At 35.5% G+C, this 14745-nt stretch overlaps 1 protein-coding gene across 3 annotated transcripts in view; it reads left to right on the forward strand.

Moving 5' to 3' along the window:
- The first annotated feature begins 494 nt into the window (after positions 1–494).
- Positions 495–14745, forward strand: part of ELAVL2 (ELAV like RNA binding protein 2) — a 157270-nt gene continuing 143019 nt past the window's right edge. For all 3 annotated transcript variants that reach the window (XM_045562643.1, XM_045562644.1, XM_045562646.1), the window contains exons 1-2: positions 495–809; positions 1088–1185. In XM_045562643.1, coding sequence (XP_045418599.1) covers positions 1159–1185 — 27 coding nt within the window. In that variant the 5' untranslated portion in view covers positions 495–809; positions 1088–1158. The remainder of the gene's footprint in view (positions 810–1087; positions 1186–14745) is intronic.

Below are 14745 nucleotides of genomic sequence, written 5' to 3' on the forward strand. Positions count from 1 at the left end.
CTCGCCCTGCTGCCCGCCCCCAGGCTCGTCCCGGGCCCCGGGAGGAACGCGGTGCGCCGGGGGCCCCGTCCCGCGCCTCCAGAGCCGCGCCGAGCTGGCGACGCGTGTCGAGGGACAGTTGCAAACTCTCCGCCAGTTAACGTCCCGCTCCGCGCCCAGCGCCACCCCGCTCTGCTCGCCCCGCCGCCTTCACTTTTCGATTTTAAGATCTTCTCCTTCCTTAAGTGTTTGGATAAATTCGCTGTCCGTAATCTGTTCAGTTGGAAATGACCCGATGGTTTTCACACTTTTTTGAACGCTGACAACAGAAAATGTCACAGGGAGGTGGAGAAGGAGGGAGGCAAGAGTGTGTGTGTGCGTGTGTGTGCGTGTGTGTTGGCGCGGTTAGGGGGAGGGCAGGGGGCTTCCCTCTCCTAGAGGACAGACAGAATGATACATACTGTCATTAACAGTTTTGACCCACCCAGACCCCACCCTTTGGTTGCATCCATCACACAGTCATTACAAAGGGGCAGCGCTGTCACACCGCTTGCCCTGCTCCCGGGGCTCTCGGCTGGCTTAATGAGGTGCACCCAGCCGGGGCTATTGTGCAGCGCGAATGAGGCAGGAACGAGACGGCAACGATCCCAGCAGCTGCTCGCAGCAGCCCGGGCTCCGGCAGCCCCGCAGCCGCAGCCAAGCCCAGACCTCAAGTGGATGGATGCCTCTGGAAGTGTTTTCCTGAACGAACCCATCAGACAGTGGAAGACTGTGGCGGGGCTAGTGAACTTAGATGGGGCTTTCCTCTCCTGCAGTTGAGCTGGCTGGAGGCAAGTGCAGTCACACGGGTAATCGCGGGGGTGCAGGGGGCGGGGGTGGTGGTGCTGGTGGTTTTAAGCCAGTCCATGGTCAAAAGGCGGCTTGGATCAATTTCCCCTCCAATCACTCAACTCTCCCCTTTACCTTTTGTTTTGTTAGCTTGGCTTTTTCCACCCCCACCCCCCTCCCTGGTGTGGTCTGAACCGTGCGTCTTGCTCTGGGGTTTGATAGTGCATTTAAATGTAATTCTGATTGGTGAATGTTCTCTCCTTTTTGTTGTGATTACTAGAGATACTTTAGTCCTGCCTTCCCAGTTCTGCGCCCTGCACAAGCAGTTTTGAAAAATTAAGTGCAAAAAGCATGACAAAGCAATATGAGGTTGCCGTGGTAAGTGAACTTTTAAATCAAAAATTACCATTTCTTCTCGTACGCTTGGTCTGTGGGTGGTTTAAAGGGGAATCCTCACACACAAAGGGTTGGGGGCTGGGAGGAGAGGGTGGTTAAACAAGCAACAAATAAATCAGCAGTTTTAATTTTGTTTTTCTCTCTACTATGGTCAGTAGACAAGTTCTGTGTTTATCTGTTAGATACTCTTAAATGGTAATGAGCTTGATGCATTTAAAGTGGGTGAGAGTTGGCAGGGAACAGGGAGAAGATGCAGGGCAGGGAGGCAAAGGGAACTGGGTTATTGTCTGGTTTCAAAAGAATCGTGCAGCTCTGACTTCCTGAACCCGGCACAGTAGCCGGGTCATTCCAGATCAAAATGCTGAAGGAGAAAAGGAACAATAGGGACAGTACAACCTCAACCCTCACCTGCACTGATAGACCCTCTTTCTTCCTTGTCCTTCCTCAGGTAGCAAGATTAGAAATCATCATTCTTAGACAAATTTTAAATGCTAAATGATGATTATATAATACATTTGGAAAGTTGTGGTCTCAAAAGATTTGAGGCTGGAGAAAGGAATTGTTTGTTACCCTCCTTACCACTTTACTCTCTTCCCTGACCCACCCACCCCACTTTTTAAACTAAAGTGTACAGATTCATTTAAGAGTCCTTCTTCAGCATCCTCTCCGAATCCCTTTTATTTGTTTTAAAATAGGAGGTATATTTCAAGAAATGATTTCTGGGTGTTGCCAGAAATATTATTCATTTTCTATAAATAGCTATCCAACTTAGTATTTTTGACAAAGTTAACAATTTCAAGTTTGTTAAAAGGCTCAACTTTTGCTCTGGAGAATTCTAAATTGCTTGGCCAGCTCTGTACATTGAAAAAGAATTAATAGTGCTAAGTAGTCTTAAAACTTTGTTTGTGGATCGAGTTGCCTTTTAACTTATCAAGGGCTGTTGCCATGGAGATAACTGGGATCCCCTATATTGGAATGGACCTGCACATTCTCTGATGAGGCAAGGCCATCTAAGTTTTCTCATTTGAAGGAAGGTATGAAAACAAAAACTTGTCCTGAAAGGAATTGTTTTGTTGAACTCATTCTTAATTTTCATTTATATGTGCAGATACAATTGCATGTGCTTACATTTCTCAAGACCTATTCTAAAATCAAGATTTTTAATGTAACTATAAATTTCCTGTGATCATAGGAAACACAGAAAATAACTTTTTAAAAAAAACAATTGTATTACAATAAAGATTAATGCATTTTATTGGGCACATATTTTAATAACTTATTTTAACAACTGACTTATTTTTTATCTATTCTATATGAAGTTTCTAAAATTTACCAGTAACTATTACAGGAAAGTGACACCTTATGTAGTCAGCTTTCAAAGTCATTACTATTGCTTTTAGTCCTGCTATTTGCAATTGCCATCCATAAAACAGTTTTCAGTTTGGGAGCTTAAAAATCAAATGACTAAACTATTAATATGTTGTTACTAGACAAGTCCAGTAAAACTTGTAGAAAAAATCTCAAAAGAGTTTAGATTAGAATATAGTATTTATATATTTATAGTAGCAAGAATTTCTATTGGTAAGTTTGCTTTTCTTATGCATTGATACTTTTAGACCACAGATAGCTAACAATGTTCTTAACTATATAACTCATTTTGGATCATATTACTCAACTATCATAGTAATTTAATTTCATAATTAATCTTGAACCATACTAGCACTATCTACGGTTTTTAAAGACACATTAAAGAAACATCTTAAACTATACTTATGTATACAACATTAAAGTAAGAATTCATTATCTACTACTGTTATACAGATATTTGTAAGTAAATATATACCCTGTACATATGTACAATTAGATTACTTTGATACTCTATTGAGAAAAACACCTTTAGTCAGAATTATTTTAATCATGTTCATAATCTCAAACAAGCCCTCAACTTTACACAACTTTACACATTTGCAATGTATTTTCCACCTACACATTGAAAATACTGTTTCAGTTGCAGATACTCATAAAAAATTATTATTTAAAATAAGTTGGATAATTGAAAGTTATCTTCTAAATGATAATTAATAGTGAATGTAGCTTAATTGCCTTTAAAAGTATTTAGACTATTTAATGCTATATATTCCTGGTACTTTTCCTCACTAATACCATAATTCTGTGCCAATTTTAGATGTGCTAAGTACTCTTAATGTGGGAATTTCTTTATATCAGAATATAATGCTATAATAATCCATTTTTTCTACAAAATGTGAATACATTTAATATTTTTATACAGAAAATATAAATGTTCTATTTATGTGTTATTGGCACATTAAAAATAGAGTGGTTATGTTCTGATATTTTTCCTAAATTTCAGTGTGTTAGAATAAGTTTTACAAATAGCAAAAAGCTTATAATGTTCATAAGAACAAAATTCTAAGTGTTTTCAGCTAAGCAATACTCTCATAGAAGTAGTCATTGCTTCCCATAACACTGACTCCTTTAAGTGAACAGGTATTCGTACATAAAGGAGAAAAGCAGGTGAGATGTAGGGAGTAAGGGTGGAGGACAGCCAGGTTATCTAATGTTACACTGCAGATTTTACACCCTGTACCATATCTAAGGTGTGATATATTCCTGTGAGCAAAAAAGGCAAAAAGAATGGCTAAAGTGATATAATTTAAAAAATGCAAAAATAATATTCATTTATTACTTCTAATGATATTAAATTTAATGTGTATCTTATATCAAATACACAATCTAAAATAGCTAAGAAGTTATCTTTAATAGTTAACATGTGTGGTCTACCTGCCACAATCCAGTCATGGATCTAGTCATTTATGTAAGTGCTTTGTATGTATTATCTTAGTTAATCTTCAGCACACTCTAAGTGGTAAGTTTTATTTCACCTAGAAACTGAGTAGCTAAGATCAGACAGTTCATAAACCACTAAATGAGGATTTGAATCAAAATCGATCTGATTCCAAACTTGGGTCTCAAAAATGAGAATCAAATAATAGAAAAATATGAAATAATAATACCTAGATTTAAAAAGATCATCCACATAAAACCCATGTAATTTCCACAAATTCTGAGGATAGGGATGATTACCTGTTAATCTTAGCACTTTTGCAATAAACATTTTTGAAGAAAAAAAACTCACTGAATTATTCCTAACTATATCCCCAAATTGCTTTTGGAAACACTAGTCTTTTTTGACTGGTTGTTTCTCTTTTGGGACATTAATTGTGGAGAATTTATTGTTTTCTCCATCCCATTCCAAAAACAAACAAAAGGAAAGAAAGATTAACTCAATTATAATGACAGAAGTCTTTTAAAATAAATACCAACCCTGCCTACTTAATGAAAGGAAAATTTAACTGCAAACCCAGTTTTCCTTAAAAGAGAAGTTAAAATCAAATAAGCAGAGTGTTTTTTTATTTTACTTAAATTTTATTTAATTTTTCATTGTAAAGACTTAAAAAAATTGATTACATTAACATTTGCTAAAGTAATAAAATGTTATGATTTTTATAGGTAGCAAGTCATTTTATAATTTTTTTGCCATAATATTTTTTAAGTTAGAATTTACCTTGATAATACTTACAATCAGTTAACATCTACCCTAATCACACATATAGTGATTAAGGGCTCTTCATTTTTTTAAACTGCCCTCATTTTGTGAACTAAAGAAACATAAAGATAGAAAGTAATATAGAAAATGAAAAGTTTCAAATGGGGCGCCACTATATGATTCCTTTTTAAATATTAATAATGATGGACTCTAATAAATACTAGGGAAACATCCTTTTTCTTTAAAATGCTCTAATTTTGCTGCTTTTTATTTATGAAATCTTTGAACCTGAGAGATTGGGATGTATATATTGCATAGGCCTGGATTTGTTTATTTAAATTAGCTTAGATCTGTAAAGGTGGAGCTGTTAAGTTTTATAAAGATAATTCATTTAAGTCCCCCTCAGTACCAATGAAACAATGTGTAAAGACTTCATTTACATTCAACAGAAAACTGCTCAGTATTTCACTTTCACCTGAGAAGAAATGAAAACACTCAGAATAATTCTATCTGTACTTTATGCAGCAAATGGGCTCCTGAGTTGTTTTATGTAAATCTTTTTTTAAAAATTGGGTTACTGTTTTTAAAATGCAGAGAACTGACATGTTAAAAGAGCATTTGAATTAATGATCTTGTTAAGTGAAGAACTTTTAAAAAATTGATTCATCCATTTTGTAAGTTTCAGGTTTTTATAAAGTAAAACCATCCAGATCTATCATGTTTAAACCACATTACTTATAAGTATACTAATTGATTTTTTTAAGTCAAATAATTTTGGACTTTTAAGAACCATGTTATAAAGGAGAGAATTGTGAGACTTGAGCATTTCAACTCCACAGTATTCTAGCAGTTGACCACATATAACTCAAACTTCTGTTTCACTTTGACTTTGGAGACCATGCCTTGAAAAACCCCAGAATTTTTGCCCCCCCCAAAAACTAATTTTAGTTACTCATTTCATTTTAAATAACATTCAGTCTCAGTTTTTATTATAGCTAGTAAAATGTTCGTAGAATTTTCTATTTTATCCTTGATTCAGGAATTTATATCACATTCTTATGTACCAAAATCATAAGACTGTCTAGACAATTTTCTTTCCATTCAAAGTCATCAAAGTGCACAAATCTATGTAAATAAATATATATACATGTACATATAAAAATTTACAATTATATCAATATGAAGCAAAAAAGGAAAGCTATTAAAGCTGTTTTATAGTTTTAAACTTATGGGATAATTAATTCCACAAAACCAAATTTTATCTAATGATAAGAATATTAGCTACATTTATTATTAACTAAAAATCCAGGAGTATCTTAGGATAGCTCTGTGGAGTCTATTTTCTTCCACCTCTCCATTATTTCTTTCCCATAACTTCATACAAAATGATAATTTCACTTGAAAAATTAGTAGGAAAAATGTAGGCTATGGTTAAAGTAGGAAAAAACCAAAAAAGACCTCAAGAAAGTACCTTCATAGGTCCCGGAATCCTTCAAGGTATGCAACTCAATTATCCCTGTAAATTCCTTTGAACATGAAATCATTACATTTTGTGTTCAAAGTAAAGTTATATGTTGTAGACTTTCAGAGCCTCTCAGAGCACTACAGAAAGGGGAGAATAATACAAGCTAGATACTACCACACTTGACAGATATTGACTAAGGCTGAAAAGTCAGTGTTAATGCTTTTAATTTTTTTAAAATAGAGATTATAAAGTTAATGAAACCTAAGGTCATTACCATTAAGAACTAAGGTCTCAGCTTTTCGAGTGTTTCAGTAAAAATAATTAACCATGAGATAGTTTCAAGACTTGATTAACATTATAAATATTTAATAAAATCTAAAAAATTACCACTATCCTTTGTTAAGGATAATGAGAGCTAAGATTGCTATAGGAATCTAGACTTTTGAATTTCTAATTTCTCAGTGCTTAATTTACCATTGTTTAATCTGATATTGTGGCAGAGATAATATTTAATAAATAAGTTTGATTTGTAACATGGATACCATAACATTTTGATGTGTCTTGGAATACAAATGAATGATAAACTTCACTCAACAAACATTGCATACTGGGTTAGGCACGGTGCTAGAACCTGAAAACACCCTGCTGGAAAAGATAGCTGTGCTGTTAAGTAACGCACAGCCAGTGTAGAAGGTAGACATGTCAACAAAGTGTTATAATGCAGTGAGATAATTGGTATCAGAGGTATGTACAAAGTGCTTTTGGGAGCACAGAGGACGCTATCACTAATATGTTTGCAGTTGGTTTTAGTGTGGTATTTGGGAAGGCTTCTCAGAGGAGGTGAAATTTTGCACGCTGCATTTTTTTTGTTTTAAAAAATGTAATAGTGGATCTTCAAATAATATACAGACTAGCCTGGGTGACAGAGTGAGACCCTGTCTCAAAAATAAATAAATAATATACAGAAAGATGACATATATATTTTTCTTGTCTCTATATATTGATATGTACATGTGATAAGGGAGAGCAAGTTTTCCATTAGGATGCTGAGTTTTTCAAGATTCATTAGTGTAATTTCTCTGATATCCTGCCTTTGACAAATGTGCACAGCTGAGAAAGCCTTTAATGTATTGATTACGTTAGTGTTTTGTTGCTAGTAGCATAATGGATAAAGCAAAGGCTCCATTTTTATTATTCTATGCCCTGCCCAAAAAAAAAAAAAAAAGTATCCTGCAAACTGTGAAAGGCACAAAAAACCCACAAGTAATTAAATAATGTAAATGGTAAGGAAGATCGCTTGTGATCTGGGCTAAAATTAGAAAGGTGGGTGTAAGAAAGAGATTATTTGCAAGGAAATAGTATGAAAATGTTTTAAAATAGGAAAAAGAGTTCTGTTTCATAACAATAGGGTATCAACTTAAGCAATTTCACTTTCCTTTGTACTGCTTTCACGTTTGTAGTGGAGAAGGAAACTACTGGTAATCTGACATTTTCCTTATTTATGATTGTTTCATCAGGGATCAGACCAAAACGACCCTATTTTCTTTCTTAAACTCCCAAACTTATGTAGTTTTACTGTGAAAAACCTTCACTTCAGAGTGATTAGTACTTTGTGTGAATATCATTATGCATTTTTCTCTCTGATATCCCGACAATAGAGTTTAGCCTGTTCCTGCTGGGATTCTCTCCTGGCAACAATTTTTTATTTCCCTGCGTTCATTTTTAGGAAAATCCTCTCAACATTGTTATATGTATTATTTTATAGGAAGGAAGTATGTAAAATACTCTTGAACTCATTTTACTTGTGAGTTTGAATAGCATTCAGATTAGAATGATTTCCCCAGAATTTTGTAGGCTTGCCCAATCCAGCTGTATATTTTATATGCTAATGTAAATTCTATTTTTGTTCCCCTTGGGGGTTTAAGTGATTATAATTGTTGCTCTTCAAAAGCCAAACAGATGATGATTGCTGCTTCAGGAGTATACCAAAAGAAACTGGCTTTCATTAAACCTGCTCATCCACTTCATAATTATCTCCATTTTATCTAGCTAAGAAGCAGGAAAAAATGGCAAGTACAGTTCATTGAAGCCAGTTCAGTTATTTAAACATCGCTTTATTGAACTAGCAGGAGGTGTTAAAGTAGGGGGAATGTTTTCATTCTAACACTGATATGCAGCCAGTGGCCCAACTCAAGAGTCAGTCGAGCATCAAATGCCAGAGGCCACAGAGGATGAGAGGGGAGATACTTTGAGCTATTCCGAGAGGAGTCCTCTAGTGGATACAATAAATAGTGCGGCATTGACAGTTATTCTGAAATATTCTTTTCGTTTTTTCTTCTTCCTGTAAGATCAAAATGAAGTTAGCTATTTGGTATCCAATAAGAAACACCCAGATATGCACTCTAAGTGAAAGAGAAATTTCCTATATGATGTGAAAAAAGGGATATTGATACATTCTAAAAGGATCCCACATTCTGAGACTGAGTGATACCAAGGTGCTTCAAGGAATCCTTATGATCACATGAACCTTGGGATCTGAGGATGGGTCAGAAAGCAGATTCTCACGGAGGTTGGTTTTCCTTGACAGAGAGAATATCTCCCCCATTCAGGTGACAGTGGCCTTGAGTTGTCTGTTCCCCAGTCCTCTAGGGTGACCCAGAAGTTGGGCTGTACTGGAACATGTTTCTGACCACATACATTGCTGGCTGTCCTCCTGGTGGCACAGAGAAGGTCCTTGAACTCTCACCCGAGGGAACAGAAAAGTGTCAGAGTCAACAGCTGTTCAAGCTTCCAGCTGTGAGAAAGCAATTCTCTGCTGGTTAAATGAAAAACTCTGAAAGGGCTCTCTCCTCTCTGAAATTTCAAAGAGCCACGTTTTTGAAACAAATTGTTAGAGGCTAGACTTAAATAAGCCATTATATGCATAAACAAAAAAGCAAATGGAAGCTTTCACGTTTTCTATAGATTTTCATTTTCATGTTCCATGATATTTCAGCAAGTTTCAGGCAATTTCACTTTTTGAAGTTCTAACATAGCGTTGTTATAGTACAAGTTGATTTTGAAACTTTTGGAGAATCATATTGAAAAAGGAAAAAAAAGTTTACTTAATGAAAAAGAGAAAAGATGCTCCTGACAGGCTTTTGGATAATTTACTGGAAAGTTGTGTACCTTAAAATATATATATATATATGTTCCTCTCAATTTCTATGCCACAACAATAAAACATTTTCCAGTGTTCATATATGTACTTTAAAATTTATTTTTTATTTTTTTAGAGACTGGGTCTCACTCTATTGCCCAGGCTGGAGTGCAGTGGCTGCTCACTGCAGCCTCAAACTCTGGGGCTCCAGTGATCCTCCTGCCTCAGCCTCCTGAGTGGCTGGGACCAAAAGAGGCCCTCCCCCGGCTTTTTTTTTTTTTTTTTTTTTGATAGAGACAAAGTCTTGCTTTGTTGACCCAGGCTTGTCTCGAACTCCTGGCCTCAAGCGATCCTTCTGTTTGGCCTCCCAAAGTGTTGGGATTACAGTCATGAGCCACTGCTTCCAGTCTGATATACATTTATTTTAGCTCTACAATAACCCCGTGAAGTAAGAAAAGAAAATAGTAACTTTCATTTTGTATATAGAAACATAATTCACAAAGAATGTTAAAACTAGAATGTGGACATACCAACTCCTTCATCAATATCTCCTTGATCAACATCTCCTTGATCTGCCAACAGCCTGCCAGTACATGATGTTGAATTATATCTAGATTGCAGAGTCATTTCTAAACTCTGAGGATGGAATGTCCCCAGAGAATATGTATTTGCCCAGTGATCTCTTACGTAATCTATGCAATTTGCATTCTGAAGTCCAGAGAGAGGGTACATCAATGTCCTGTTCTCTAGAAACTCTAAAAATTCTCTCTGGTGGTGTGGGAGTATTGGAATTTTCCTGAATTTCTGTGTAGAGATATGCCAGGGTATAAATCACTCTGATTTTCTACCAAAAAGACCTATAAAAGCTGTAAGTCTGAGAATGCACCAGCTGCACCCAAACTAGCCCCAGGCAAAAATGGTGAAAACTATCTGATTGGTTTCCTACCTCCCCATCACCTTCTCTTGATACCTCTAGGACCTGGCTATCCTTTTTTTCCTAGGCTTATACTTTCACCTTTACTAACTTGCTAAAATCTAAGGTCACCTAGGACCTTTCCAAGGTGACAGTGCGGTTGTTAATCTAATAAATTAATCTCCACTAATGGGAAGATACTAAGGAGAGTCCTGATTTTCGTTAATATTTAAAAATTGCTCCCAGGGAAAATGCCTTATTACTGTTAAACCACCATGGTGGGTAACTTGTAAAGTGGTCCTGTCAGGCCAACATACGCATTTTTCTGGTAGTTGCTTTCCTTAAGCATGTGGTACCAACTGATCTCTGTCATTGAGGAGACTGCTTATTTATCTTGCAGTAGGACAGTTAGAAATGAACTAACTGAACAGGAAAATATAACTTGGAAAAAAAATTGATTGGGCAGTATTGGCTTATCTGCCTATGTTTATTAAATAGAAGTAAAAGCTACAAATGTAGCAACCACTAAAATATATCTATGCCAGTGGAATGACTCTGTAATTTCCCAGGGTTATCTCATACGCCTGTTCTTTCATTTCACTAACAGGAAGTTGTAGAGAATCATGCTTGTTCTGTGACCTCACACCCACATGAATGTAAATAAAATATTTTTAAGATATCTGAGTTAAATCTCGGTCAGCATAACACAAAGCATAAATTTGGCAATTATTTCAATTAATCTCCTCAACAGAGAGAGCTGAACCAAAATAGTTCAAACCAGAGTTTAACTCCATGTTAACTGAGCAACTGAAAAATCTGTACTGATTTTGGCCTAAATCAGTAATCATCTGTGGAGCTTTTTATAAACATATATGCTTAGACCTCACCTCAGAATTACTGAGTAGATTCTTTCCACCAGTCTTCTGTACTTGAAAAGAAAAAACCTCCACAGGTAGGTTGAGGCACTGATATACAGCTACATGAGAACCACTGGGCTTTCCTCTCTCTAGTTCTGCCATTCACTGAAGATTCAGTCTGTGCCAGGCACTCTACTAAGCACTTGACAAATACTTTTTTCACTTAATGCTCATAACATCCCTAAAAAGTGGCTATTATTTTTAATACCCATTTTACCAGTGAGAAAGAGAGGTTGGACAATGTGCCTAAAGGGCCAAGGACATGGAAGAGGCAGAACCAGAATTCAGGTCTGGTTTAATATTTTTAACCGAGACAACCCTGAACTTGGAAAGGCCTTTTTAATATACAGATTGAAAATGTACGGCTGTATTTTATAGCTGTAATTTCCAACCTAGAAGCTTCAATTTTGCTGCTTTGATTACCCTAAGAATATCCCGAGCGTACAGGGATTGTTTCATTTTATGGCCTTAAAAGAGAGCCACTATATTCATGTGCAAGAAGACATGGTCTAATAGGTAAAAGATACTTTAAAATTATAGGTAAAATGTTTTGCTTTCTTTGTATAAAGGTCACAGATGACCTTCTATCTCAGTTCTTAATTCAGAAACTAAAGGAGCTGCCATAAACTACCTTTTAATTTCATTGCAAAAATTATTCAGATATAAGACAATGTTAGAAAAGCACGATTTTCCTTCCAGGTCAATTTCTTATAAAAATATTAACAATCGTCTAAAATCATTGCTGATAAATGCAGTTTCTAGTGTGGACTGTGCAACTTTAGGATTTGTTCTTTCTGATTTGGGGCTGACACCAATATTTAGAATAGTGATGACTCATGTCTAGGACTGAAATTTGTTTTTCATGGGTTTATACATTTTTCCCCTTGAATTGCACCAAAAATGGTTTTTTAATTGGCTTTAACTCATGCCCAATAAATTGGACGAAAATTGATTGCCGCAGTCATGTTTGGTTTAAAATTATTCAAGACTGCGCCATGAGTCAAATGAGTGCATGAGTAAGGGCAGCGGCACTTTCTGTCCTCTGTATATGACAAATAAGTTTTTTTCAAAACGGTTATAATTCATATCTAAAAATTAATATATCTCTCCAGTTTATAAAGCTTAAAAGATAGTAATAGAACACATTAAAATGAATCATATTAAAAATGTTTCTCTTATTTTGATATTGTTTTTTAGTACCTTCTTTTCCAGTTCTACCAATATCACAAATCTAATCACACTATTTCTTTTAAGAAGAACAATGCCTGTATGTAGCTCTTGCTAGATTCTTGGCCATGATATTAAAATGTATCTAAATAGTAAAATGAAGTAAATCAGTAACAGTGTTTAGAGACTTTATCATCCTATAGAGTTGAACCAGTTTCCCATTCTCTGACGAGTAATTTTAAAGAAAAAAATTAAACAATATGAAAATTGAATTAACTCAGGTGACTGTTTAGGGCATTGAAATAGCAATTCACTAATAGTACCTGTCAGGAAGCCAGTTTGTTTTCAATCTCATTGTGATTATTTACTGTATTATGGTTTTTACTTATTTATATATCATAGAAATATGAGCAAATCATTTGAAAGGCTTTGCTGGTTGGGAATGAAGTTCAATCTCATAAGATTCTCAAGCAACTGTGGGAAAAGGTATAATAGGGGAAAAATGATTAATTAAATGAAAAGAAGAACATCCCTTGGGCATAATATATATAGGCAGAAAGCAAAGGAAATAGTTGATATTATTATATATAATTAATATTAGGCCATTCTAATTGGACAAGATAGCCATATCTGATATTGTAGTCTAATAAAATGATAGAGCAATTTCTGAGATTTTTGTTATATTGCTCTGTCATATTTGTTTTTCATGTGTATTAAATCTTAAGGTTTGTTTTGTAAGTGAATATTATTTTGTTTATAAACTGTAAAGCTCTGGGACTGTCAATCTGACCTTTCTCTGAATCTAAGTTGTCTTTTAAGAGATCATTGGTCTTTACCACCCAGTTTCTAGCCCCTGCTCCCACCTGGTGGCTATAGGGCCTAAAGACTGAGCTGTAGTTTTTGTCCCCCGCAAAATAAAAAAACTATCTTGCTTTTTCTGATTTATAAGAAAGAATGCATGTTCAGAATTTTTACAAAACCAATAATGCAGAAAACATAAAGAAGAAAAGCAACTATAAATCAAACTCCCATTACCTCAAAATAGCCACTGTTTAGTGTTCTAGTGAACATCGTTTATATAATGTTTAATATGCTGAATAATATTTCATGACAGTCTCACATATCATTAAATAATAAATATAAAGCTCTTAATGGCTTTATAGCTCTTTACTATATGGATGTGGAATAGACTTCTTAAAATACACAAAAGCTAAATAATTAAACCCTAAAATAATATTACCCAGTGGTTAGAACATCCTAGGACATCTTATATAATATTTCTAAAAATTCTATTATATTTTATCTGAATTATATTAAAGAAGCAAAGCATCCAACTGTCAATTTTATCTCTCTCCCCTTTGTCAGCAATAAATAGCATGGCAAGCCATAACAGTATGATTATTCCTGATATAAAAATAGAATTTTATCTGTTTATGTTCATTGTAATATATATTTTCCTTATGATTTGTTCTCTTGCAAGTACTGTGTCATCTGTAATTTCTGCTGTATTTCTTTAAAATTACCAAATTTCACATCTGAAAAGTACCTTAGAGGTAATCTAATAAATATAACTTAAGTACTTCGACCCTAGGAACAGAATACTTGGGGTCAAATCCCAGCTCTGACAATGTCTTATTGTGTGATCTTGGACAAATTACTTAACTTCTTCAGTTTCTATTGTGAAGATTAACAGATTTAATGCAAGTAGGGCATTAGAATGCTACCTAGCACACAGTACATGTTACCCATTATCATTATGATTATAAATCCAGTCTTCTCCTGGGAATCATGAGGTTTAGTCAGAGTGACTTGCTGAAAATAATCAGCTAGTTAGTGAGAGAAAGAATGCTAGGACTTCTTTCTGTCTCCTTTCCCCAAGCCTGGGGATCTTTGCTCAGCGCCACCATTGGTCCTTTCCCAGCAGTGTTTTTAAAGTCCTTGGGCAAAAAGATATCCAGGGCTAAGCAGGGTGCCCGCCTGGTAGTCTCTGGTCCTTGGTTTCTCTCCCTCACAGCTTTCTTGGACTTGTTGGCCTAAAAGTATTATTTGTTCAGAACACTACCACTTTCCCAGTGCCTGGTAGAAATATTTTAGCCATCAAAACACTGTCATTATTATCAGTGTCATGAACCCTTCTTCTATGCCTATCAATCTTTTCCCATCTGTATTATCCTCTCACCCCACCTCACTTCAAGGAGTCTTACATTTTGGACAAAACTGTCTTAACCCTGCCTATGTCTTAGTTCTAATTCCTATACCTATAAGTCTCCTTTTGCTTGGCACTTCCACAATTCATAGTTGTCAATAGGTATGTCCTGTTTCCAGTAGTTTTATATCTGTACTTCCCTCTGCTGGCTGTCAAAGCCAGCATGA

The sequence above is a fragment of the Lemur catta genome, chromosome 10, assembly GCF_020740605.2.
Source record: "Lemur catta isolate mLemCat1 chromosome 10, mLemCat1.pri, whole genome shotgun sequence".
NCBI classification, from domain to species: domain Eukaryota; kingdom Metazoa; phylum Chordata; class Mammalia; order Primates; family Lemuridae; genus Lemur; species Lemur catta.